General features: G+C 42.0%; 1 protein-coding gene across 1 annotated transcript in view; it reads left to right on the top strand.

The window, feature by feature from the left end:
• Positions 1-26,688, top strand: part of ANKDD1B (ankyrin repeat and death domain containing 1B) — a 132,566-nt gene that overhangs the window by 74,071 nt on the left and 31,807 nt on the right. The window contains exons 8-10 of the mRNA XM_075342283.1: positions 4,983-5,081; positions 7,570-7,668; positions 19,919-20,017. Of these exons, the coding sequence (XP_075198398.1) occupies positions 4,983-5,081; positions 7,570-7,668; positions 19,919-20,017 (297 nt within the window). The remainder of the gene's footprint in view (positions 1-4,982; positions 5,082-7,569; positions 7,669-19,918; positions 20,018-26,688) is intronic.

The following is a 26,688-nucleotide window of genomic DNA, read 5'->3' on the forward strand; positions in this document are numbered from 1 at the left end:
GTATCCACTCCTCCTTGGTTACGGATCCTAGTCCTTTGGTGTTGCTAAGAGCTTAGCCAGTCAAGATCCTAGGAACACTTTGCACCATACCCACCAGACACACCATTGGGGGGCCTGAAGGGAATAGGGCCACCCACATGAAGGGTTGGTAGGGGAAAGTGAGAAAGTGACAGTGAGAAGGGAAACAGCAGTGAAAGGAGTAGGAGGTGGAAGGTGACTCTCTGAGAGGGAGAGGTCACCGGTCCGGAGCAGGGCTCCTGAAGTTTACTAGGGGGCAGACGTTGGTCTGGGCCTGGTAGGAGCTGGAACCCCGGTCGCAGGGGATCGCGTGAAGGGGCACGGACTGCCGAGGAGGGAAGCCGGCGGCCTTGAGCCATCACCGGGCAGGGGCCAGGGCATGACTGGGCACGTGGACCCTAGGCCAGGAAGTAGCTTTACACAGTCCCGGTAATTTACTCGACGGGGGTGAAGACTTCAAGATTCATCCCCAGCCTGCTCCAAAATCAGGGTACTAGCGCACCGATGGGATAGGACTTTCCCAAATTACAGTCCAAATAAATCCTTCGCGTGAACCCTGAGAGCAAGCTCTCAGCCATACGGGTGAGCGGGACCCGAAAAGTTTCAAGCTTGAGGGTCCAACTAGTGACAAGGTGCCACAGAGAAGGCTACAGGCTAACAGCAACACCAAGAGCACGGATCCACACAAGATCGCAAGCGATTGTACATGCCCCCGTCGGTTGTGCGACACAGGCAAATCGCTGCCTATCGCGCACAACCTCGCTTACCCCCATCACACGCACTTACCTGTCCTGCGACGTCTCTCTGGCCGGCAATCCGCCTCCTTTCTAAGGGGGTGGGTCGTGCGGTGTCACAGCGACGTCACACGGCAGCCGTCCAATAGAAGCGGAGGGGCGGAGATGAGCGAGACGTAAACATCCCGCCAACATCCTTCCTTCCACATAGCCATGGAGGCAGGTAAGGAGATGTTCGTCGCTCCTGTGGTGTCACACACAGTGATGTGTTCTGCCACAGGAACGAGGAACAACATCGCTAATTAGAAGAGAACGATTTTTTGTTTCAGGACGACCTCTCCGCGGCAAGTGATTTTTGCCACTTTTGCTATCGTTTTAGGTCACACATAAATGTCACACACTGCGATATCGTTAATGACACCGGATGTGCGTCACAAACACCGTGACCCTGACGATAATTCATTAACGATATTGTAGCGTGGAAAGCCCGCTTTAGTGTAATGTTGAATTCTGTTATGCCAACAGTAGGGAAAGAAACAGTTAATAGTTAAGAGTAGACCAGAGTGGGAGAGGCTTTGGAGCAGGGATAGTGACAGTTTCCTGTCAGATATGGCCCAGTGTGTCAGCGAGCCAGACCTAAGGTCTGGTTAGTCAACAAGGCTGCATAACGTGTATGTCCCTAGAGTGAGAGGAGACCAGGGGAAAGGATAGTGAGATCCAGAATATTGAGAGAGATAAAGAGAGAGAGAGCGTGACTTATTGAGTGATCTTTTGTAGCTCAGTCAGTGGATTGACCAAAGGACTAAGTGAACGACTGTAGACGGGTCCTGAGACAAGATGCCTAACAATATGGCCCTGATCTTATAACTTATAAAGTTAATGCGCCAGGACGGTACAGAAATGAGACCGAGTATCCCAGACGGAAATTCCTTATGCGGTAGTAAATTTTGAAGTTCGACCACATTGGCACCTCTTCTACTTTAAGAGAACAGGACAAGGAACCACATGTGCGAATTTCACAGCTTTATAAAAACCCAGCTTCCTCTAACCTTGTGCCAAAAAACAGTAGCCTTGGATTCTTTTAAGCAGCTGCCTAGTACTCTAAAAATGAAAATGGTGGAGGCTAACAACAGGAGAAGACAGAAGATGTGGGTGTGCACAACCGCCTTATGTCATACGTGGGTGCTGAGGAGGAGTAAGGCTATGTGTCCACGGTAGAATGTACCTGCGGATTTTTCTGCATGAAAATCCGCGACTTTCGCGGCAAATTCGCACCCGCGGATTTGCCGCGGATTTACCGCGGATTTGCCGCGGATTTTGATGCAGATTTTTTTTTTTTTTTTCCCCATTCTATACCCAAATCCGCACCAAAATCCGCAACAAATAATTGACATGCTGCAGATTTTTCCGCATCAAAATCCGCGGCAAATCCGCAGCGGAAAAATCCGCAGCATGGACACAGCATTTCCAAAATGCCATTGAAATGGCTTGGAAGTGCCGCTGCTGCAGATTTTCGGGAAATCCGCGGTAAATCCGCGGCAAATCCGCGGCAAAATCCGCTGTAAATCCGCAGCGTGGGCACATAGCCTAAGCCGCCTAGTCTGGTCGACAAGCTGCTGCATTGGTCCTGGGTGCTCGTGGTAAACAGAAGGAGATCCAAGCAGTTCACAATAAGGAAGAAAGCCACGGCACTCACAGTAAAATTCCAAATCCCTTCTTTATTCGTTCCAATAAGCAGGGTAAAAGAGCGGTAAGAGGGCCCCTAGGGACTACGGCTGTTTCGTACCTCCTGGTACTTCTACGGGTCCACCAAAAAAAGATGCAAAAGGTGTGAATATTGCACCAACCCCGTATCAAAAAAATTAATTACAGCATATAAATAATTAGTCCCAGGATCTAGGCAATTATAATCCAGTTATAAAGTATAAATAGGATTAAATATATAAATAACTACAGTATATAATTAAATACAATAATATATGATGCATTGGACTAAACAGTATAATAAAAAAATAGTTAATAAGGTGTATATAGTGGTAATAAATAATTTATCCTGTGACCTAGGCAATGAAAGTCCAGTTAGAAAATAGAAACCGGATTGATTAAATATATAGATATATTTCATATATTATATTGCACTGAACTCAGTAGAAATTTAGTTGGAAAAATTCATAATTAATAAGTATTTGTGACGCCCCTGGACTAGTCAGGTTGTCACAGGGTACTGCACGCTCTTTATCTCCCAGTGCAGGACTCAACCCCCCTTGGTTCTGGGTTCCTAACTTGCAGCACTGCCTCTACCAGCATCTAACAATCCTAACCACACCTCACACCACACCCTGTCAGGCACACCAGTTGGCTGCTATGCTGGAATAGGGCCGCCCACCTAGGGGTCAGGCAGGGAGGTGGGAGGTGACAAGTCAGTTCAGTGGTAGCCCTCGAGCTGTGAGGAGCTTGAGGAAGCTGGGAGTTGGGGCTCCCAGGGGAGAAGCAGATTAAGTTGCAGATGGTGGTCTGGACCCAGAGGAGTCGGAGACCCGGTCGCGGGAGATTGGGACTGGATGCCTGGCTAGTCTTGGAGGACAGCCAGCAGCTGCAGTTCAATAGCCAGGCTGGGACTGAAGGCACGTCAGGGTACATGGACCCTAGGTCGGGGAGAGGCTTCAAGCAACCCGGCCTTTATGGACTGTTCCCACGAAGCTCACAGATTGGGGGCACTAGCGCAACGAGGGGGATAAGGCTTTCGAAGCAAAGAAGCCCACTGAAATCCCAAGCGTGAGCTCCTGGGAGCAAGCTCCTCTATTACCCATAGTAGTGAGCGGGGCCCGGACAGCTCCAAGCTTACAGGCCACTTGGACACTTTCAAATTCTGTGCATGGAGGCAGGTTACAGACCATCAGGCAGTACTGCAGGGGATGGGACCCGGACGAGCTCCCCCAAGAAGGCAGCGGCACCCAGAGACCCTCGAGCCACCAGTAGCGACACCCGGATCCGAGCGGTTCGACCGCTGCTGGGCGCGGGACATGTCCAAAACAAATTCACAAAATAAAATATTCACACCTTTGCATCTTTTTTCTGTTGAATGTCTACAAATTAAGATCTTTGAACATGATTATATTGATAAATTAATAGATGCCTTTAGTGTATAATAAATTTGACACAATCCCTGTTTTTTTGGCTGTTTTCAATAAATGACATTTTTACATTATTTATACACATTTGATTATATCCCTATTCTAATATTAATATTATGCACTTGGCACTTTATTTAAAGGGGTATTTTATTAGAACAAATTCTTTTGGATAGATTGAATATTATGTCATTTTCTAAGTCTCTCTGATCTGTTTACACCTGTACAACTAACTGTTATTTATCCTTTTTAAAAACATAAAAAAATTTAAACCAATTATGCATAAATAAAAATTCTACTTTTTAGGCCTTATGCGGGCGTCACACGAGACGATATATCGTGCGATATGTTGGCGGGGTTCACGTCGTAAGTGACGCACATCCGGCATCGTTTGATATATCGTAGCATGTGACAGGTACGAGCGACGGTGAACGAGCAAAAATACTCACCTTGTTGTTGCTCGTTGACACGTTGCTCATTTTCAAAAAGTAATTTCTTCTTCTCTGCGCCAGTTGTTCATCGTACCCAGGGCAGCACACATCGCTCCGTGTGATACCCCGAGAACGATGAACACAGCTTACCTGCGGCTGCCGGCAATGCGGAAGGAAGGAGGTGGGCGGGATGTGTATGTCCCGCTAATCTCCGCCCCTCTGCATCTATTGGCCGGCCACTGTGTGACGTCGCTGTGTGACCCCGAACGTCTCCCCCCCTTCAGGAAGTGGATGTTCGCCGCCCACAGCGAGGTCACTCAGCAGGTAAGTGCGTGTGACCGGGGTTTAACGACTTTGTGCGCCACGGGCAACTAATAGCCTGTGACGCACAAACGACGGGGGTGGGTGCGATCGTCTCGTGTGACACCCGCATTATACTTGGTCTTGTGCTGTTGTCTATTATATAAAATCAGAAGTAAATTTGTGAATGAGGTTTATGTACCATAATATTTAGATGTAGCTGAACAGTAGGCCCCAGATTCAATCTTACTGGTAGGCCCCTAGCACCTCAGTCGGGTACTGACAACACCTGTGATATGATGTTGCAGAATAATATGTGAATACACAGTTCTGCCTTCTTAATAGTCTCTGTTTGGATTATTCCCTAGTCAGGGGCTACGCCATTTTTTTTGGCCGTTGAAGGAGGACATGAGAAATGTGTTCATCTCTTACTGGAAGATGGAAGTGATATCGACACTATGAACCGTGTATGTATTTTATTTTTATTTTGGATTGATAAATTATAGCGCTAAGTAAATTAAAACCATTACAGAAAGATTACAGCAGTCACATACCAAATGGGTTTTATGAAACAAACTGATCACAATGTTTGTGGATCAAAAAGTTCTGGATTTGTAGGCCGGGGCTCCATCTCGCCAGCGGTTGCAAGACTCCAACTTTCACACTGGTTGTAGTTTTGTAACAGCTGGAGACCTGCAGATTGGAGACCATCCAGGACTAAACAAGTCCAGATTTATGTTTATTAATGTTTTTATCTGTTCAAAGCGTCTTGATAAATACTTTAGCAATTCACAGTAAAAGTGGTTTTTTTGAGCGTGCTTCAAAAACCTGTTCCTCTTCTTCTTGTTTCCAGTTAAAATATTTTCTCACCATCTCAGATCATTTTTCAAATGAAGTAATATCTGCGATCAGCTGATTGCAATGGGTACGGTAAATGTATGATGTTGCTGGAGGCAGTGGCAGTCAGACAGAATTTTCCCCTTCAGTGGCCACAGCCGAGAACATGCCCATCATTTAAATGAGCATTTACGTTCACAATGCTGGTCAACCACTGCCATATTGCTTGCAATGCCTCTATTGCAAAGATGCATATGATTTTCAGATAGAGCTTAGTCAAAGTGTCAGTGTTTTTTTTGTTTTTGTTTTTTTTAAAGTACCATTAATTCCAGTGTGTTGTACATGTAAAAGGGATTACATACATAAAGTAAAGTAAACAAACTGATGGACAGGTACAGCGGAGGAGACGATCCTCAGTTGCGGGTTTGCAATCTACAGGGTAATGGAGAATGAAACAGTAGGCCGGGAGGTTGCAGCAGTTCCAGTGGTGGTGAGATTCCAGCGAAGTTATTGCAGGCTAAAGGCTTTCCTGAAGAGATGAGTTTTCAGGTTGTGTTTGAAGGTTCCAAATGTGGGCGACTAAATTTCAGAGGATGAGGCATGTTTGGGAAAAATTTTGGAGGCCATTGGGTTAGGAACGTATGATAGCAAAAAGAGGTCTTCTGATGACTGGAGATGTGTGAGGAGGTGGTATGAGATTAGTTTGGAAATATATGCAGGAGACAGATTATGGCTAGCAATAGAAATCATCGTTAGTAGTTTAAACTGGATTCAATGGAGAATTGGAAGCTAGTGAAGGGATTGGCAGAGGCAGAGGAGTAGCGATGGAAGAGGTGGATCAATTTTGCAGCGGAAATAAAGATGAAGGGATGCAAGATTTTATTGAGAGGCCACAGAGGAGGAAATTACAGTAATCAAGGTGGGAGATGGTGAGGGCATGCACCAACATTTTTAGTAGAGTTTGAGTTGTGGAAACAAAGGATTCTGGAAACATTTTTGAGTTGGAGGCAGAAGGAGGTAGTAAGGGCTTGAATATGGGGTTTGAAGGACAGTACAGAGGTTTATAAAGGCAGGGCCCTCGAGTTGGTATATGAGTGCTTTTGGAGGTTGGAGGGACACAGAGTGCACTTCAAAAGAAGGGAGAACAAGAGAGTAGATGTGAGATTGCGTTGAAGATGCAGGAAGGAACATAATGATGTATGAATACACAACTTTCAAAATAACCTTCAAATTTACTGAACTTTAATTGGAAATGAAAGTCACCAGGTGAAAACAAAAAGGAAGAGCTAGAGGGAAACTCGCCAAAAACAGCCATTAGCCACCAAAGGTCAAACAGCAAATGCACTAGCAGGATGCTGCTGCCGCCTATGATAAAGGCAGGGGGAAAATAGGTGCAGAATACCGATAAGACCACTCTCAACCTACCATATCATGGAGGGGGTGGTTGCTGGTATTAAACCTGCACACAGATGAGGTTTGCATAGGGCACCAGTCACACAGGTACATGCGATGCCTGTGTCTGGGGTGTCTGTACTGTGGGATGCACTTATATATTGCTGGGCAGCTCAATAGTATGGGTGTCATCAGTAGGTTGTAGTCAGACACTTTGCATCATAAAGCGGGGAATCCTCACAGTGCAGAGTATGTGCGCAGGGAGGATTCAGAAGTCTACATTCACATAGAGTGACTGCAGACTTATCATTTTAGACCCGACAACCCCTTTAACAATCCGCATGCATAGACCACCGTGCATGGTATACATATACACATATTACTTATTTTTTTACACAGCTGCATTTGTGGCTTTTTTCCCTTCCATATAGATTTTTTAATTCAAAACTAATTTGGACTTGGCAGAAAAGAAAAATTCCGCAATGTTCCAGCAATCTCACAAGACAAAACACAGACATGGATCACGTCCAGTAAAATGTGAGCCGCTGTTTTAGATCTCTGTTAGCAGCTTGTCCTCCTGGCTCATGGATTGGGGCTGGGATTGTAGATCTATATCATAATATACTATATTTTAGGCATATAGTTAATTTTGATACTAATACAATATGTAATATAATAGTTTTTGATTAATATATACTTAAACTTTACAATATACTCCATCTTCAGGAAGGATATACGGCTTTACATTTAGCAGCACAGAAAGGTTACTTATCCCTGGTCAACTTTCTCCTTAAAAACAACTTTGATGTAACGCCAAACCCCAATGTAAGTAACTATTAGTATTAGTGTCTCTATTAGAATCAAAAGTATGTAATTGTATTTATTTATTTTGTTTTCCTTTATAGTATTTATTTAATTTATTAATTTTTATTTGATTGTTTTTCAGATTTTTGATATAAGATACTTAAAGGGAACCTGTCAGGTCCAATATGCACCCAGAACCAAAAGCAGTTCTGGGTACATATTGCTAATCCCTGCCTAACTGTCCCAGCATCCAGTAGCATAGATAAAGAGATTTTTAGAAAAAGTATTTCTAAAGATCGTTTGTTATATGCTAATGAGGGCAGCGACTAATCGCAAGGGCGTTTCTCCCCTTAGCTAGTTGGACAGCATAGCTTGGTAGCTTGCCCCTGTAGGCGTACTAACATGGTAATGAATGCGCAGAGACGGTGCACATACCTCATTCTTGATGGCGGCCGGCGGAGGATGGATGCGTACTGCGCATGATCAGGAGTCCTAGCATGTCTGGTCATGCGCAGTACCTCACTGAAGCTGGGAAACTTACACCCAGTATAGTTAAGAGCATTAAAATAAATCCTTTATTAATTTTTCTAAAAGAGGAATCCACTCCCTCAAAAAAATTCTCAATTCACAAAGCCTTCACCATGTGTAATCCGTGCGTGCCCGTTTCATGCCGCTTTTAGAATATCATGGTGGAAGCCACTAGTTCAAAAACAACTGAATAAACCAACATAATAAACAAACACAATATGTTTATGCCAGATATGGATTTTTGGTCCAATTTGATAGAAAAAACGAAGGCATAAAAACTAAATAAACCTAACAAAAATTCACCATGTTCTTATAATGGTACTGACAACGGTCAGATATCGCATTATTGGTACATGTTAGGCATATAGCCAAATTGATTCAAAGACAGTGAACACACTAGTTTAAAAAACTAAATAAACCAACAAAAAAAACAAACACAATATGTTTATGCCAGATATGGATTTTTGGTCCAATTTTGATAGAAAAAACTAAGGCATAAAAACTAAATATACCTAACAAAAATTCATCATGTTCTTATAAATGGTACTGACAATGGTCAGATATCACTATTAGATAAGCATGTTAGGCATATAGCCGAATTGGTTCAAAAACAAAAAAACATACCAACGTAATAAACAAACACAAATTAATTATGCCAGAGTACGGACATTGGTCCGACTTAATAGAAAAACTAAGGCATAAAAAACTAAATATACCTAACAGAAAATTGCATCACTTGTTATATGATACTGACAGCGGTCAGATACCACACTTATGAACGAAATGTTAGGCATATAGCAGGAATGGTCTCACCAAATCCTTCCACAGATAGGGGGCAGGCAGTCTCTCCTTTTGGATTCCTGGGTTCAGTATGCTGGTCCGGCATTCACTCTCCCTGTCCAATCAGGAGGTCATAAAACAACAAATTACCTGCCACCCCAAACTCCCGTCCTAACAAGGACGGTCCACATCTAATGCAAGGTTGGACCCCTAGGCTGACCCTGTTACCGTCCCGACGCGTTTCGTCCACATTGACTCCTCAGGGGACATATTAGAGATACACCAGGTCCTCACTGCCAGCCCTCACATATCACAGATGTCAAAGGAAGCTGGCTCGTACATAATGGGGTCTTTTAAACATGGCGTTAATGTGGCTCCTCCAATCAGGAGGGACATCTCACCTGATGTTTTAATTACATTAGTATTATGTAGATAGTGATGTAATCCACTTAGTATTCGGCACATGTAGAGCAGCAATCCATGCTGCTCAGCGTTCGTTCCATCCCAAGAAAGAAACCACCCACAACTGTCAATAGATAGAGGTAATAGGAGGAGAAGAACATCTCCTCCCCCTCCACAATACGTCACCTCAATACGTCATCTGACCCATAATACACTGGCGTCTCACATAGAGGAAATCCCCAGCACGCAGAGACACGTGGCTAGAGGGGAGGGGGCGGTTCTCCCTCTCCCACTCAGAGCAGCATTTCCTCCTGCGTCGCCCAGGTTTGCGTTCCACGAGCGTTCCACCCGGGGAACGCCCCCGGAAATGACCGCTCATGGGTAAGAGGAGGGTCCTACTCCATCTCCGTCGGAGGTTGCTTCTCCATATTCCGTCCCCCAAGCTTGCGCTCCACGGGCGTTCCACCAAGGGAACGCCCCCAGGAGCGCATGTCCAGAAGGAGACATAATAGTATCCGCCCCATTGAAACTCCATTAGCTGAGAGCCCGGTCACTCTTACATAGAGCGGGGGATTGCATGGATTGCTGCTCTACATGTGCCGAATACTAAGTGGATTACATCACTATCTACATAATACTAATGTAATTAAAACATCAGGTGAGATGTCCCTCCTGATTGGAGGAGCCACATTAACGCCATGTTTAAAAGACCCCATTATGTACGAGCCAGCTTCCTTTGACATCTGTGATATGTGAGGGCTGGCAGTGAGGACCTGGTGTATCTCTAATATGTCCCCTGAGGAGTCAATGTGGACGAAACGCGTCGGGACGGTAACAGGGTCAGCCTAGGGGTCCAACCTTGCATTAGATGTGGACCGTCCTTGTTAGGACGGGAGTTTGGGGTGGCAGGTAATTTGTTGTTTTATGACCTCCTGATTGGACAGGGAGAGTGAATGCCGGACCAGCATACTGAACCCAGGAATCCAAAAGGAGAGACTGCCTGCCCCCTATCTGTGGAAGGATTTGGTGAGACCATTCCTGCTATATGCCTAACATTTCGTTCATAAGTGTGGTATCTGACCGCTGTCAGTATCATATAACAAGTGATGCAATTTTCTGTTAGGTATATTTAGTTTTTTATGCCTTAGTTTTTCTATTAAGTCGGACCAATGTCCGTACTCTGGCATAATTAATTTGTGTTTGTTTATTACGTTGGTATGTTTTTTTGTTTTTGAACCAATTCGGCTATATGCCTAACATGCTTATCTAATAGTGATATCTGACCATTGTCAGTACCATTTATAAGAACATGATGAATTTTTGTTAGGTATATTTAGTTTTTATGCCTTAGTTTTTTCTATCAAAATTGGACCAAAAATCCATATCTGGCATAAACATATTGTGTTTGTTTTTTTTGTTGGTTTATTTAGTTTTTTAAACTAGTGTGTTCACTGTCTTTGAATCAATTTGGCTATATGCCTAACATGTACCAATAATGCGATATCTGACCGTTGTCAGTACCATTATAAGAACATGGTGAATTTTTGTTAGGTTTATTTAGTTTTTATGCCTTCGTTTTTTCTATCAAATTGGACCAAAAATCCATATCTGGCATAAACATATTGTGTTTGTTTATTATGTTGGTTTATTCAGTTGTTTTTGAACTAGTGGCTTCCACCATGATATTCTAAAAGCGGCATGAAACGGGCACGCACGGATTACACATGGTGAAGGCTTTGTGAATTGAGAATTTTTTTGAGGGAGTGGATTCCTCTTTTAGAAAAATTAATAAAGGATTTATTTTAATGCTCTTAACTATACCTATCAATTGGGATTGCTGTATTAGAAACTTACACCCAGCATCAATTTAGTGTCTCGGAGACTCCAGATCATGTGCAGTGTGCATCCATCCTATGCCGGCCATCAAGAGTGAAGTATGTGCGCATCGCTATGCATTCATTAGCATGTTAGTACGCCCACAGGGGCATACTAGCATGCTATTTGGGCTGACTAACCATGGGAACTTACGCCCTTGCGACTAGTCCCTACCTCATTAGCATATAATAAACGATCTTTAGAAATACCTTTCCCAAAGATCTATTTATTTCTGCTAGTGTATACAGGGACTGTTAGGCAGGGCTTAGCAATATGCACCCAAAACTGCTCGTGGTGCTGAGTGCATATTAGACCTGACAGGTTCCCATTAATAAACTGATTCCTGAATTAAGATTTAAAGTAATCATAGTCACTATAATACTGTCTGTCATACTGATAGACAGCGAGTATATTTTATAAGTCAATGTTTATTGAATCTAAAAATTTTAAAAAAGGTGTATTATTATTATTATTATTATTGCGCCATTAATTCCATGGCGCTTTACAAGTGAAAAAGGGTATACATAAAAACTAGTACAACAATCATTTACAGTCCAAAGCAGACTGATACAGGTGGAGAGAGGACACTGCCCGCAAGGTCACACAGTCTACAGGGAATGGGTGAGGGTACAATAGGTGAGGACAGAGCTGGTTGTGCAGAGGTGTTCTGGACTGAGGGGTATTGTAGGTTGTAGGGTTGTCGGAAGAGGTGGGTATTCAGGTTCCTCTTGAAGCTTTTCACGGTAGGAGAGCATCTGATATGCTGGGGTAGAGCGTTCTAGAGTATGAGGGAGGCACGGGAGAAATCTTGTATGCTATCGTGGGAAGAGTAGTAGAGAAGGAGATCTTTTGAGGATCTGAGGTTGCGTGCAGGTAGGTACCGGGAGACTAGGTCACAAATGTAGGGAGGAGACAGGTTGTGGATGGCTTTGTAGGTCATGGTTAATGTTTTGAACTGGAGTCTTTGGGCAATGGGAAGCCAGTGAGGGGATTGGCAGAGTGGCAAGGCTGGGGAATAGCGAGGGGAGAGGTGGATTAAGCGGGCTGCAGAGTACAGGATAGATTGAAGGGGTGCCAGGGTATTGGAAGAGAGGCCAGAGAGCAGGAGGTTGCAGTAGTCGAGACGTGAGATGATGAGGGCATGTACTAATGTTTTCGCTGATTCTTGGTTAAGGAAAGCACGGATCCGGGAGATATTTTTGAGTTGTAGTCGGCATGAGGTGAAGAAGGCTTGGATGTGCGGCTTGAAGGATAGAGCAAAGTCGAGGGTTACTCCAAGGCAACGAGCTTGTGAGACTGGGGAGAGTGAGCAGACATCAACTTTGATGGATAGGCTTGGTGGAAGAGTTGAATGACGAGGAGGAAAGACAATGAATTCTGTTTTATCCATGTTAAGCTTTAGGATCGCACAGTGAAGAAGGATGAAATAGCAGACAGACATTGTGGGATTTTGGTTAGTAAGGAGGTAATGTCAGGTCCAGAGAGGTAGATCTGCGTATCATCGGCATAGAGATGATACTGAAAGCCATGGGACTCTATGAGCTGTCCCAGGCCGAAGGTGTAGATGGAGAACAGCAGGGGTCCAAGAACTGAGCCTTGGGGGACACCAATGGATAGAGGGTGGGATGAGTGAGAGATGCTGAAAGTTCGGTCGGTTAGGTATGAAGAGATCCAAGATAGGGCCAAGTTTGTGTATTAGTATTGTACTATGAATCTAAGCATTAACGTTAGATTACGTAAGTCATAATGGAGAAATCCAAGTGGGATGCTAAGTAAAAAGTTAAATGGTTTGAAAAGGAGAGCAAAAATAATATGTCAGAAGTTTAAAAAAAATGTTTACATGATTCCTGTGGACCACATCACTTCCTTTCTGACTTTGTGGCAACTCTTCACCAAAACCACCTAGAAAATCCAGCAAGATATACCCAAGGCACGGGAGTGTTCCTCAATTATCAACCTTGTAATGTGTGAGACAAACTAAAAAGTAACAAAAAGGAGACCGTTGCACTCTGTAGTGCTAAAATATGTTAACAAAGAATATGAGGATATAGACATGCATTACTGCTATGGAAAAACATGTAAAAATTGAGGTACTTAGCACACAAAATGGGCCAGATTTTATGAGCCCAACAGCCAGTGGCAAGGCGACTTCTTTTTGTTGGGTCCCTGCCTACATTAATGCCTCTCTTTGGGTTAAAAAACCTACATTTTATGGGTGGACAGGAACCTGTAAATGGAGAATTAAAATCGCTGAAGGGTGAAGAGCAGGAGTGCTCAATCAGAAAGCATAACCCTGTAATCTTAAAAAAAAAAAAACTGATGGCACATCCTATTTTTCTAATGTGAACAGGAGCACATTTAATTCTCCATTTGCAGGTTCCTGTCCGCCTATAAAATGTAGGGTTTTTTTTTTAAATATCCATTTTGTATGAATCAGCTCACCGTATAAAAGCTCAATCCCGATTCCGTCCTGGAGCACGGACAGGCACTGCCACAGCCCAATGAATTGCAGAAAAAAAGAAGATGTCCAGCTCTTCAGGCAAAGAATCACATCTTTATTTCATCATGCAGACACAGAGAATGACATGACCAGCACTACGCGTTTCAGGTGAAAACACACCCTTAATCATGATGCTGGAGAGACGGCGCTACAGAGTTTATATGCAAATGCTGATTAGCACAACAGATGTTTAAATCACTTAAGCACTTTACATATTCGAAAATATATTTTCTTTGCCTGAAGAGCTGGACATCTTCTTTTTTTCTGTGTTTTTTTTTTAACCCAAAGAGAAGCATTAGTTTAATAGGGACCCAACAAAAATGAGTTCGCTTTGCTGTTGGCTGTTGGGCTCACATAATCTGGCCAATTTTGTGTGCTAAGTATCTCAATTTTTACATGTTTTTCATAGCAGTAATGCATGACTATGTTCCCATATTCATTGTTCCACATGTATTTGCACTGCAGAGTGCAACTGTCTCCTTTTTGTTACTATGTTTCTATTCAGTTTGCATCTGTTCACATTAGAATGCTAAGATGTGTCATAAGTCCTTTTCTTAGACAAACTAAAAAGGACACAGATGGTCATTATCAAGCCAAAGTACCATAAAAAGGGCAACTTGTCCCTGTACAGGTGACAAACAGAGCAAGTCCATTCCATCTTTCTGCTCCCCCTTAAGGAAACATATTATGAATACAATGACTTTTGAAATTAAAGATTCATCTTTGCTGCTACCTTTTATGGGTTACCTAAATCTTGAAAAATGATGGCCTATTCTTAAGCTATCAATAATAGATTTGTAAGGGACTTAGGGGTCAATTCATGGAAGCTTTTACGCCACAGAAGTGGCATACAAGCTTTGAGAAATTGCAATTTTTTTACACAGAGTGGAGATGCGCAAAACAATTGCAAGTTTTGGCATTTTCACACCACTTTGGATCAGTTCCGCCTAAATGGGCTGAGCTGATGAGGAGCCAGGGAGGAGCAGGGCGTGATCATGCCTGATCAACAAATTAATGAAAGTGCTTTGGAGTTTTTAAAGCTACAAATGTTAATCCAGTCCTCGACTGGAGAAGCAATTCTGTCAATGGCACACGCCACTCAAAAAAAATCACCAAATTCAGTAAATGGTATGTGCTTCTTAATGAATTTGTCGCCTTTTCTTCTCCATCAAGTCTGGTGTAGAGCGATGAATCATCCCCCCCCCAGTCTCTGCACCCTCTCAATCAGCTATTAAAATGAATCTGTCACCAGGTTTTTGCCAAATGAAGGAAAGGAACCAGCTTCCAGAAAAATGTTCCAATAAAATCCACGTCTTTAATGAATTCGTAAAATCATACAAAATAGTAAATCTCATATGAAAAAAGACAGGAGTCACAACCAGCACTGAACACCAGATGCGTTTCGATCAGAAACTGATCTTAGATTTGGTGAGCATGTGAATAGGTCACTTAAATGCATCACATTCATTATGGATGATTAGTGACATGTGTGAGGAAAAACCTATATAAAAAGATTGCACAAACACAAATAAATAAAACTATTCATAAAATACCATCTGGATGAACAGAAATAATGAAAATGCCAATGATATCACCCCGCGACACATGAAAATGTCATCATTTAATAATGAAGCATAACTTCACTTTTCGAATTTAAACCATGCGGTAATTGTGTGTTAAAGGAAAAAATCCAAACAGCTTTATGTCACCAATCATCCATAATGAATGTGATGCATTTACGTTGGTGTGGCGACCTATTCACATACTCACCAAGTCTAAGATCAGCTTCTGATCGAAACGTGTCTGGTGTGCAGTGCTGGTTGTGACTCCTGTCTTTTTTCATGTGAGATCTACTATTTTGTACTATTTTAAGAATTTATTAAAGAAGTGGATTTTATTGGAATATTTTTCTGGAAGCTGGTTCCTTTCCTTCATCTGCCAATATGCACGCTGACAACAGCAGTGGGATCTTGCGCTTCCATGGCGTCGGATGATTTAACGCCAGAACATGTGGTGAGCTGGACTATTTTCAATTTCACCAGGTTTTTGCCACCTAACTGAAATCAGCATAATGTAGGGACAGAGATCCTGATTCCAGTGATGTCACTTAATGGGCTCCTTAGGCGGGCTTTACACACTGCGACATCGCTAGCATTTGCTAGCGATGTCGAGCGCGATTGCACCCGCCCCCGTCGTATGGCCGATATGTGGTGATCGCTGCAGTAGCGAACATTATTGCTATGGCAGCGTCATACACACATACCTGCTCTGCGACGTCGCTGTGACCGGCGAACCGCCTCCTTTCTAAGGGGGCGGTTCGTTCAGCGTCACAGCGACGTCACAGCAGCGTCACTGAACCGCTGTCCAATAGAAAAGGAGGGGAGGAGATGAGCGGCCAGAACATCCCGCCCACCTTCTTCCTTCCTCCTTTTCCGGTGGACTCAGGTAAGGAGATGTTTGTCGTTCCAGCGGCGTCACACATAGCAATGTGTGCTGCCGCAGGAACGACAAACATCGTACCTGCAGCAGCACCGATATTATGGAAATGAACGACGTGTCAACGAGCAACGATTTTGCATGTTTTTGCGCTCGTTGATCGTCGCTCATTCTGCAGCAGAGAAAACATTGATTTTTATCAAAATGGCAGCAAACAGATCAGTAAGTGACACATCGTTGGAATCAGGGTCTCTCTCTCTACATTTTGCTGCTCTCAGATGGGGGAGCAAAAAACTTGTGACAGATTGTCTTTAAAGGGACCCCTCCCTATGCATTGGTGAGCACTATATGCCTTTACAGCTCAGTACTTTCACTAGTGGTGGTGCCTGGTATTGCAGCTCAGTCCCATTTACATTGGTGGGGTGAAGATGTAGTAAATGGTTATAAATAAACAGAGCTGTGTGTGGCTACTTCCTTGACCCCCATAAAAGTGAGTAAATAGAGTAGCACAAATAAGCAGTCAACTCTGTTTCCACATCCAGTGGCCATCTAAACAGGCAAGATAAAGATTAAAGGACTACTGTACTGGAAAAAAATGGTTACACCCTCTTGACATTGGAATATTGTGCTATGCATGCCTAATATGTGACTACATATTCAAAGGAAAAATTAAAAGCGTATTGCCATCTCCAAGATTATGTCCCAATATGTAGTAGGTGTAAAAATATTAGCAAATATCTCCACTTAGAAATGTAGTATAGTTCTCCTGATATAGCCATGTTTCTTACCTCATGTGCAGGGCATTGCAGCTTAGGTATCAATGTTTATGACCATGAACAACTAAGTAACTGTCACTATATGAATGGACGTAACCATCTTATACCTTAACTGCAATGTCCTGCACATAAGGTAAGAGCTATGGCTATATCAGGAGAATTCTACTACATTTCTAATTGGAGGTATTTGCTAAAATTATTATTATTACACCTAATAAATATTGGGATAGGATCTTGAAGATGGGAATGACCCTTTGTAATAGTTTAATTCAAAAAGTTGATATGGAGTTTTTCATGCCAACTCTCACCATACCACCACCATACATACATATAAACAATGTATTGAGTCCCGTCAATAAATGCAACAACAATTTTATTTGAATTATACACAGACAGAAGAGCTCATAATGAATAGAATATATGTGGAGCTTACATTATAAAATATCATACAAAAAATGTTACTAAGAAATGACAAGAGAATGTGAGGATGCTGAGAAAAAAAGGGCCCTGCAAAGGAACGACACCTCAGCACTAAAATTATAACGTATAGAGTAGGGGGTAAAAGTCCCTGAAATAATCCTCATATGGTCTCAAAGTCAATTTAATAGGAAGGTGCATAAAGTATCTCAAGGGGCCACTAGGTGATGCTAAAATAGCAAACAAAACCCAATGTAGCCCATTCAGAACAACCTAACTAGATCCACCATTTTCAATAATCATATGACTAACAACGATAAGTCATTCATGATCCGGACTTACCCATAAGTATACCAGTGCCAGTGCCAGGATGGGTTAAAAACCCAACGTATGTTTTGAATCTATATTCCTCAGGGGCCCCCCGAGGAAGATAGATTCGGACTGATCCTTATGTCATTAAACTTTAAGTATGGACCTTTGTAGAAGTTGTAGAAGGATATCTCCCGTTCCCTCTACCACATGTGCTGGAGGGGGTAGACAAAGAGAAGCCATTTGCTGGAAAACCAGTTTGAGCCATCTGAGGCCTCAACCAGGATGGGAAGAGTCTTCTCCAACACATGGCAATGCACATGCCCACGTTACATCAGTTTTCAGCAAATGGTAGGGGAAAGAAATCATGGCACAGCCCCCCTAGATAAGCCGATCACACTTCCTGTGAGCTCTCGTGCCTCTTTACTTTTGGACCAACATGAAAGATGATCAACACATGACTATCAACCACCCATACTTTACCTGTAATTCTAATATCCCTGTAACCCCATATAGGGATAGTGTTAGTTTTGGGTGGGCTGTAATTGTGTGTGTTTTAGCCAACTTGGATAATATACAGTATTATTTGGTAATTGTGGGTTTAATTGTGTATTAGTGAACATATTTACTGGTGTTTTATTGTATTGTAATTGGGTATAAATTAGTATATGTATTTGATATTGCTTCATATATGTATTGACATGTGCTAGTATTATATTGTGAATTAAGTGTAGCTTTGGTAGCAAATAAACTTATAAAACAAAGATATAGTTTACCTGTATATAATATTTTATTATTATAATATACTGTTGTGAGTCTGCGCATGTATGGAACACACCAGATAGGGAAAAGCAGTAGTATCAGAGAAAATATATCCTTGAGACGATATTCTATGTGTAGGAATATCTTTGGAGGGAATAATAGTAATTAATATGGAATTTATTTTACATTTTACACCCTTTCATTATAAATGCATTGTGACATGGAATTAATATGTATCCAATATTCTTCATGTTGTCCATATAGTGTATTTTTATTTCTAAACAGTTTAAAGGGAACAAGTCAGCAGAAATTTTGCACTAAACCTAAAAGTTTCCCCTTCTGCAGCTCCTGGGCTGCATTCTGGAAAGGTTCCTGTTGTTAATGTCCCACCTTTTAGACCAAAATACATACTTTATAAAGTGGTACCTTTTCGTATGCTAATCTTGTTAATCGTACAGGGGGACGGGCTGTCTGGTGTACGTTATTCTGCCTCCTGCTGCTTTACGCCGTTCCCCTTCGCTCTATTTCATACCTCATGACGCCGCCCAGTGCGCCCGAGGTCTCGTGCATGCGCCGTGCCACTCTAGCGGGACTGACCATCTTACCATCTTGGTAAGAGGTGAGGTGGGGTCATCTGGCCAGTGCTTGCACAGAACGGTGGAGGCAGAGAGGAAAGCGCAGGCACGAGATTATGGGCGAGTACTTGCTGATGAAAATCACAGCGCCACCCATTATCTCACGCCTGCGCAACACATCACCAGCGGTCACACTGTGCACAGTGCACAGTCCCGCTAGAGTGGAACGGCGCAAGCGCGATGGGGGACGGCGTAAAGCAGCAGGAGGCAGGATAATGGACACCAGACAGCCCGCCCCCGTGTACGATTAACAAGATTTGCATACGAAAAGGTAACACTTTATAAAGTATTTATTTTGGTCTAAAAGGGGGGACAACAACAACAGGAACCTTGCTAGAATGCAGCCCAGGAGCTGCAGAGGGGGAATCTTTTAGGTTTAGTGCAAAATTTCTGCTGACCGGTTCCCTTTAATTACTCCCTTTGCCCATTTCCCCAAAATTTAACAGTCCCGTGTTTCCCATACTCCCCTTCGTTTTAGATCAATAAAAGACTTGTATACAGATACACTTTTTAGGTTCTGAAGCAGCAAATGAAAACCTTTCTAGCAAAATGTAGTGGATATCTCATCTTGTACCAACAAAACAACTTTTCTTGATCATTTTTGGAGTTTTATGGTGTCTCAAACTGAGTGACTTCTGAAGACAAATAAGTCAAAACTTTGAGACAATAATTCCAATTTGCAGTGAAATAAAGTGTAGCAGTCCTCTCAATGAGGTGGGACATAGAATAACTGTCAATTAAAACTGTATCAAGGTAAAATATAGTTTAAATCGGGGGTGGTCTTTTCAAATAGGCGGTCTCTAGATACTTGTCATTGACTTAATCTATTTATGTATTATTTGCACTTTCAGGATAAGCATACCCCCATCCACTTAGCCATTCTCAATGACCATATGGATATTGTAGATGTTCTCATGGAGACTGGATATGATATTAACGCTGTCAATGTGGTAAGTATTGCCTAATCTGGGTTAAATTGAATCTATCTGTAGGATTAACCCTCTTCACCCTCCTACCCCATGCAGGTTATAGGAAGTTAAAAAAATTATATCTTGATATCTGCGATCCAATTTCTTATTCCAGAGAAATCCCAGTTTTTCTTAACATCTAAATGAGCTGTAAAGATCTATGAGCCGGACACTTTATCTCCCTGAGAATCAGCCTCCAGAGCTTATTTTAAATGAAGTAAGGCGTTACCAGTGTGAGACATGTAATGACTGATACTTTGCTATCATAATCACACAAATCTGCACTAAGATGAAAACACAGTACCGCAAGAACAAGTTTCTCTTGTTGCAAACACATTTGCATGTACAGTTGTTCAGTTATAGTGCTATCAGCTCTGCTGCAGAGCTGTGCCATATTATAACCAACAAAGTACAGCAGAGGTGAGCCCTGTCTCATTACAAACACAACAAGCACCAGTTTGGTTAAATCTAAGTGAGGGCATCACACTCTGACACCTCACTTTATGCTGTAACTCCCCTTAACAGCTTATTTATCTTTAAGAAAATTGTGGATTTCTCTGTAATAAGACATTGGATTGCAGATATCAAGGTATAATTTTATTCAGCTTCCTATGACCTGGAGTATATCACAAAGTGAGTGCACCCCTCACATTTTTGTAAATATTTTATATCTTTTCATGGGACAACACTGAGAATATGACACTTTCATACAAGGTAAAGTAGAAAGTGTCACTTGTATAACAGTGTAAATTTGGTGTGGCCACAAAATAACTTAACACACGGCCATTAGTGTCTAAACCACTGGCAACAAAAGTGAGTACACCACTAAGTGAAAATGGCCAAATTGTGCTCAATTAGCCATTTTCATTTCCCAGTGTCATAAATCTCATTAATGTTACAAGGTGTGCATGGCGAGCAGTTGCGTTACATTTGGTGTTATCACCGCACTTGATCTGCATGGCTGTCATCCCAGAAGGAAGCCTCTACTAATGATGATACCCAAGAAAACCCACAAACAGTTTTCTGAAGATCAGCAGACTAAGGACATGGATTATTGGAAACATGTCCTGTGCCCTGATGAAACCAAGATAAAAGTATTTGGTTCAGATGGTGTCAAGCGGGTGTGGCGGCAACCAGGTAAATAGTATAAAGACAAGTGTGTCTTACTTACAGTCAAGCATTGGCGTGGGAGTGTCATGGTTTGGGGCTGCCAGAGTGCTGCCGGCTGTGGGGAGCTACAGTGCATTGATGGAATCATGAATGCCAACATGTACTGTGACATACTGAAGAAGAGCATGATCCCCTCCCTTTGGAAATTGGGCCACAGGCATATTCCAACACTAGAACGACGACAAACACACCACCAAGATGAGATTTTCCTTGCTAAACCCTATTGAGCATCTGTAGGGTATCCTCAAATGGAAGGTGCAGGAGCGCAGAGTCTCTAACATCCACCAGCTCCGAGATGTTGTCATGGAGGATGAAGAGGATCCAGTGGCTCCTGTGAAGCGCCGGTGATCTCCAAACCCAAGATAATGAAGGAAGTGGTTATAAATAATGGTGGCCACACAACATATTGATACTTTGGATACCTTTGGGCCATTTTAACGTATGAGGTGTACTCACTTTTGTTTACAGCAGTTTAGACATTAATGGCTGTGTGTTCAGTTATATAGATGGCAACAAATTTACACGGTTATACAAGCTGCACACTGGCTACTGTACAGTGTATCAAAGTTTAATATCTTCAGTGTTGTCCCATGAAAAGATATAATAATGTGATGAGTGTACTTACTTTTGCGATATACTGTACATGCCCATATAGGCGTCTTAGGGGGGTAGATCCTACTGAAAAATTTCCTTTAAGAGGGTGATTATGCAAATTATTTTCTAGACGCAAAACTTCTCCTTCACGTTTAGAATCCTTAATAATTGGCTTTGGTATTCTTAATTACATTAGGTAGACAAATTCTAACGGTAATTCATGAAGAGGAACTGTCTACGCCCCGGACATTTCTGTTTTTGTAAACACTTACATTCCTATTGAAGTAAATATTCTGGAGCATTTTTTCTTAGACCTTTGATTTGGGGTATTCTTCTGTTATTCCTCCTTGAAATGTACTATTAAATTGCAACTCGATGTTTAGCAGTTGGGCGTGTGTCACTGTTCTCCTACAACTTTGTCTCCAGATTTCAACTCAGGAGATACTTAGAGTGTATTTATGCATATTAATAAATTCAATAAACTCTTTTAGGATAAAACCCAAAACTTTATTAAACAATCAGATATACAAATATTAAAATAAACAGGGAGACACACCTTGTTGAAGGACGAATATAAGCCCCTATTCTAAACACACATCAGTATTATTAGTCAGATAAAATACAAAGATCACTAATTTTTAACTCTTATTAATACATCCAGTAAATTACTGTTAATAGAGGATCAATATTGTTACCTAGGTATTAGTGCTATACAACTGCAATATACTGCTATTTCTGTAAATTGTTGTATCACCAATATGCCATAGCTCAAAATCTTAAGTAGTGCACATCATTGTTACCCATGATTTGGCAACAGCCAACAATATAAATATGTGTCCTCAATAGTCTATATATAGATATACCAATGAGTGCACCATAAAAAAAAAACCAATGTTTTGGACAATACTGGGGAATATATTATGTCAAACCAAAAGGCAAGTATGTTATTTAAATTATTGCCTACATATATATGCCATTGCTCTTAACAGTCGGCTATATGCAGCGCTCAAAAGAAGATATTACCACATTACAATAAGTGATCTAAAGCTGTCATACACCTCAAGATTAATTCAATTCACCTGCAAAATGAAATGTCATAGCATGCACATAGTCAGAGGCATAGATAGCAGTGCATCAGAAAGATTTTTTCATTATATCCATACAGACACCACGTTACCATCGCGTTTAGCCCAGGTGCATAAAATACACCTATTGTAGTTCTTTAAACACATAGATAGATCAGTTGTTATATATAATATAACATTCCATTGGGCATATACTAGAATCGGTGCACTGTCATCGGTGCACTCACACCATGCGCATCTACCGCCCTAAAAGTTACAAAAGTATATATAAGTATTGCAGACAAAACTTATATCGCACCATGGATGTGCATCTTTGGATATTGGTACATATGTATACTTATAGGTATTTTTTTAGAAATATTCAGTATATTAATTTATATTTAACCTATGGTATCCTCAGAATCTCACAGGATTTTTTTAATTTAGAAACATATGTTCGTCTATAATCACACAATTGCAGCCCAGCTGCATATAATTTATATTCCCAATGCACATCCACGCTGCTTAATCACTTATAAATTTATAACATACATATAATCACAAGCATAGCCAATGCTGCAATGAACAAAGCTAGCTGCTGTCGCATTCAATTGGGGTGTACCGAACACACCTGTTCATAGTCAATAAGTGCACACATATAAGTGCACATTAAGCGCACACATATATCTAGTGGTACAAATTAATTTAAACAAGTGTGCCTATGGTGGAAGCAGTATTTGCTGAATAGCAAAGATGTATAATTTATTAAGCACATATACCAGAAAGCAAACTGACATAAATTCATTTACCTGAGTGTGGGGCAGCCCGTCCTTCCACCTTTGACGCACGTTTCACTAATGCTTCTTCAGAAAGAGGCGTGTGTGACAACAACTGATCTATCTATGTGTTTAAAGAACTACAATAGGTGTATATTATGCACCTGGGCTAAACGCGATGGTAACGCGGTGTCTGTATGGATATAATGAAAAAATCTTTCTGATGCACTGCTATCTATGCCTCTGACTATGTGCATGCTATGACATTTCATTTTGCAGGTGAATTGAATTAATCTTGAGGTGTATGACAGCTTTAGATCACTTATTGTAATGTGGTAATATCTTCTTTTGAGCGCTGCATATAGCCGACTGTTAAGAGCAATGGCATATATATGTAGGCAATAATTTAAATAACATACTTGCCTTTTGGTTTGACATAATATATTCCCCAGTATTGTCCAAAAATGTTTTTTTTTTTTATGATGCACTCATTGGTATATCTATATATAGACTATTGAGGACACATATTTATATTGTTGGCTGTTGCCAAATCACGGGTAACAATGATGTGCACTACTTAAGATTTTGAGCTATGGCATATTGGTGATACAACAATTTACAGAAATAGCAGTATATTGCAGTTGTATAGCACTAATACCTAGGTAACAATATTGATCCTCTATTAACAGTAATTTACTGGATGTATTAATAAGAGCTAAAATTAGTGATCTTTGTATTTTATCTGACTAATAATACTGATGTGTGTATAGAATAGGGGCTTATATTCGTCCTTCAACAAGGTGTGTCTCCCTGTTTATTTTAATATTTGTATATCTGATTGTTTAATAAAGTTTTGGGTTTTATCCTAAAAGAGTTTATTGAATTTATTAATATGCATAAATACACTGTAAGTATCTCCTGAGTTGAAATCTGGAGACAAAGTTGTAGGTGTCTAAACTGAGTGATGCTCCTTATTTTGAAGTTGGGACTAACGTGTTAATTAACGTGTGTCACTATTCTGCCTGTCAATGTTCAATCATGGCTGACAATGTCAGAATACATAGCAACACCTTTTTTGACAAAGGGATGAGATCAACTAATTGTCAATGAGTCCTTGCATTAGAATTCTTCTGTTATTTAGAGTGCAAATATGTACAGTACTTAAACACATTTGAACTTTGTAGATTAATAGTGATAAAATTATCGTATTTTTTGTTTTATAAAACGCACCGGATTATAAGATTAGAAAAGACCAAATTCAGAGCATCTTCAGAATGACCGCCTGCCGCACAGAGCAGAGCCACGTCACCAGCCCTGCACAGAGCAGAGCCACGTCACCAGCCCTGCACAGAGCAGAGCCACGTCACCAGCCCTGCACAAAGCAGAGCCACGTCACCAGCCCTGCACAAAGCAGAGCCACGTCACCAGCCCTGCACAGAGCAGAGCCACGTAACCAGCCCTGCACAGAGCAGAGCCACGTCACCAGCCCTGCACAGAGCAGAGCCACGTCACCAGCCCTGCACAGAGCAGAGCCACGTCACCAGCCCTGCACAAAGCAGAGCCACGTCACCAGCCCTGCACAAAGCAGAGCCACGTCACCAGCCCTGCACAGAGCAGAGCCACGTCACCAGCCCTGCACAGAGCAGAGCCACGTCACCAGCCCTGCACAGAGCAGAGCCACGTCACCAGCCCTGCACAAAGCAGAGCCACATCACCAGCCCTGCACAGAGCAGAGCCACGTCACCAGCCCTGCACAAAGCAGAGCCACGTCACCAGCCCTGCACAGAGCAGAGCCACGTCACCAGCTCTGCACAGAGCAGAGCCACGTCACCAGCCCTGCATCGAGCAGAACCACGTCACCAGCCCTGCACCGAGCAGAACCACGTCACCAGCCCTGCACCGAGCAGAGTCACGTCATCAGCCCTGCACAGAGCAGAGCCACGTCACCAGCCCTGCACAGAGCAGAGCCACGTCACCAGCCCTGCACAGTGCAGAGCCACGCCGCCCGATGCACCGAACAGCACCACACAGACCAGCAAGGGCAGCACACTGCATAGCATTAACCCTGCCTCCTTCACCACCCCCCAGTAAACTATATTCGGATTTTAAGACGCACCCCTCATTTTTCCTCCTAAATCTTTCTCTGTGATTTCCCATTTGTTATTCTTCCTAGAAATATAAAAAAAAAAGAGAACTGGGTGTTATTATTTGTCTTATAATAAGTTGTGTCCCTGCACAGTTTGAAACTGGCAGCAATGATTGGGCATTATCACTGTTTGGGGTCACATCCAACTAATATTATTTCTAGCATAAGTAACAGAAGAATGGTAGAGTTCTAGGAAAAGATGCTCTAAAATGACTATATTACGGTTTATATAATTTTCATACAACTAGGCCACAAGTCCTCTTTAAAGGGAATTAAAGTTTACCATAAGTGGCTCAACGTTCTATTTTTTTTTGTTTTAACAACTGTTCTAAGTTTCTAAGAAATATGACCCCATTACCTCTGCACCCTACATAAAATACAGCCACAGCTAAGGCTGCAGAAAGCTCTCCTGAGACAATAGTTTTGACTAATTTGGAGATTAGGTATTGACAAAAGCGTGAGAGAACAAAATGTAACACTGATTTACAGAAACAGATCTCTGCAGTCAGTGCTATACAGAGCACAACATCTTAAAGGGAATCTCATCCTTTTGATTTTTTTTGTAATTATTAATATGGGCATACAGGTGGCATTAATGTGAACTTAACCATACCTATATGCCTCCTGGATGAGGGGTCGTTTTGGAAAAATCTTTTTTTATATCTTCTATCTTCCTGGTTATGGGGTTACGGAAGATAAGAGCTTGCTCCGGTCTTCATTATACAGGATTCCTCCTCCCCTTCTCTTCAGAGATCCTGTGACATCAGGTGTGCAGCTGGATATCCCGTTCATGTGCATTCTACCTGTCGTCTCTCCCATACACTGTGAAGAAGCAGTGACTCCCTGGCGCCTGTGTATCGCCCCTGAAAGCCTTAGGGCACTACAAGGAACTGCATCCTCTTG

Source organism: Anomaloglossus baeobatrachus, chromosome 1 (assembly GCF_048569485.1).
Source record: "Anomaloglossus baeobatrachus isolate aAnoBae1 chromosome 1, aAnoBae1.hap1, whole genome shotgun sequence".
Classification (NCBI taxonomy): Eukaryota; Metazoa; Chordata; class Amphibia; order Anura; family Aromobatidae; genus Anomaloglossus; species Anomaloglossus baeobatrachus.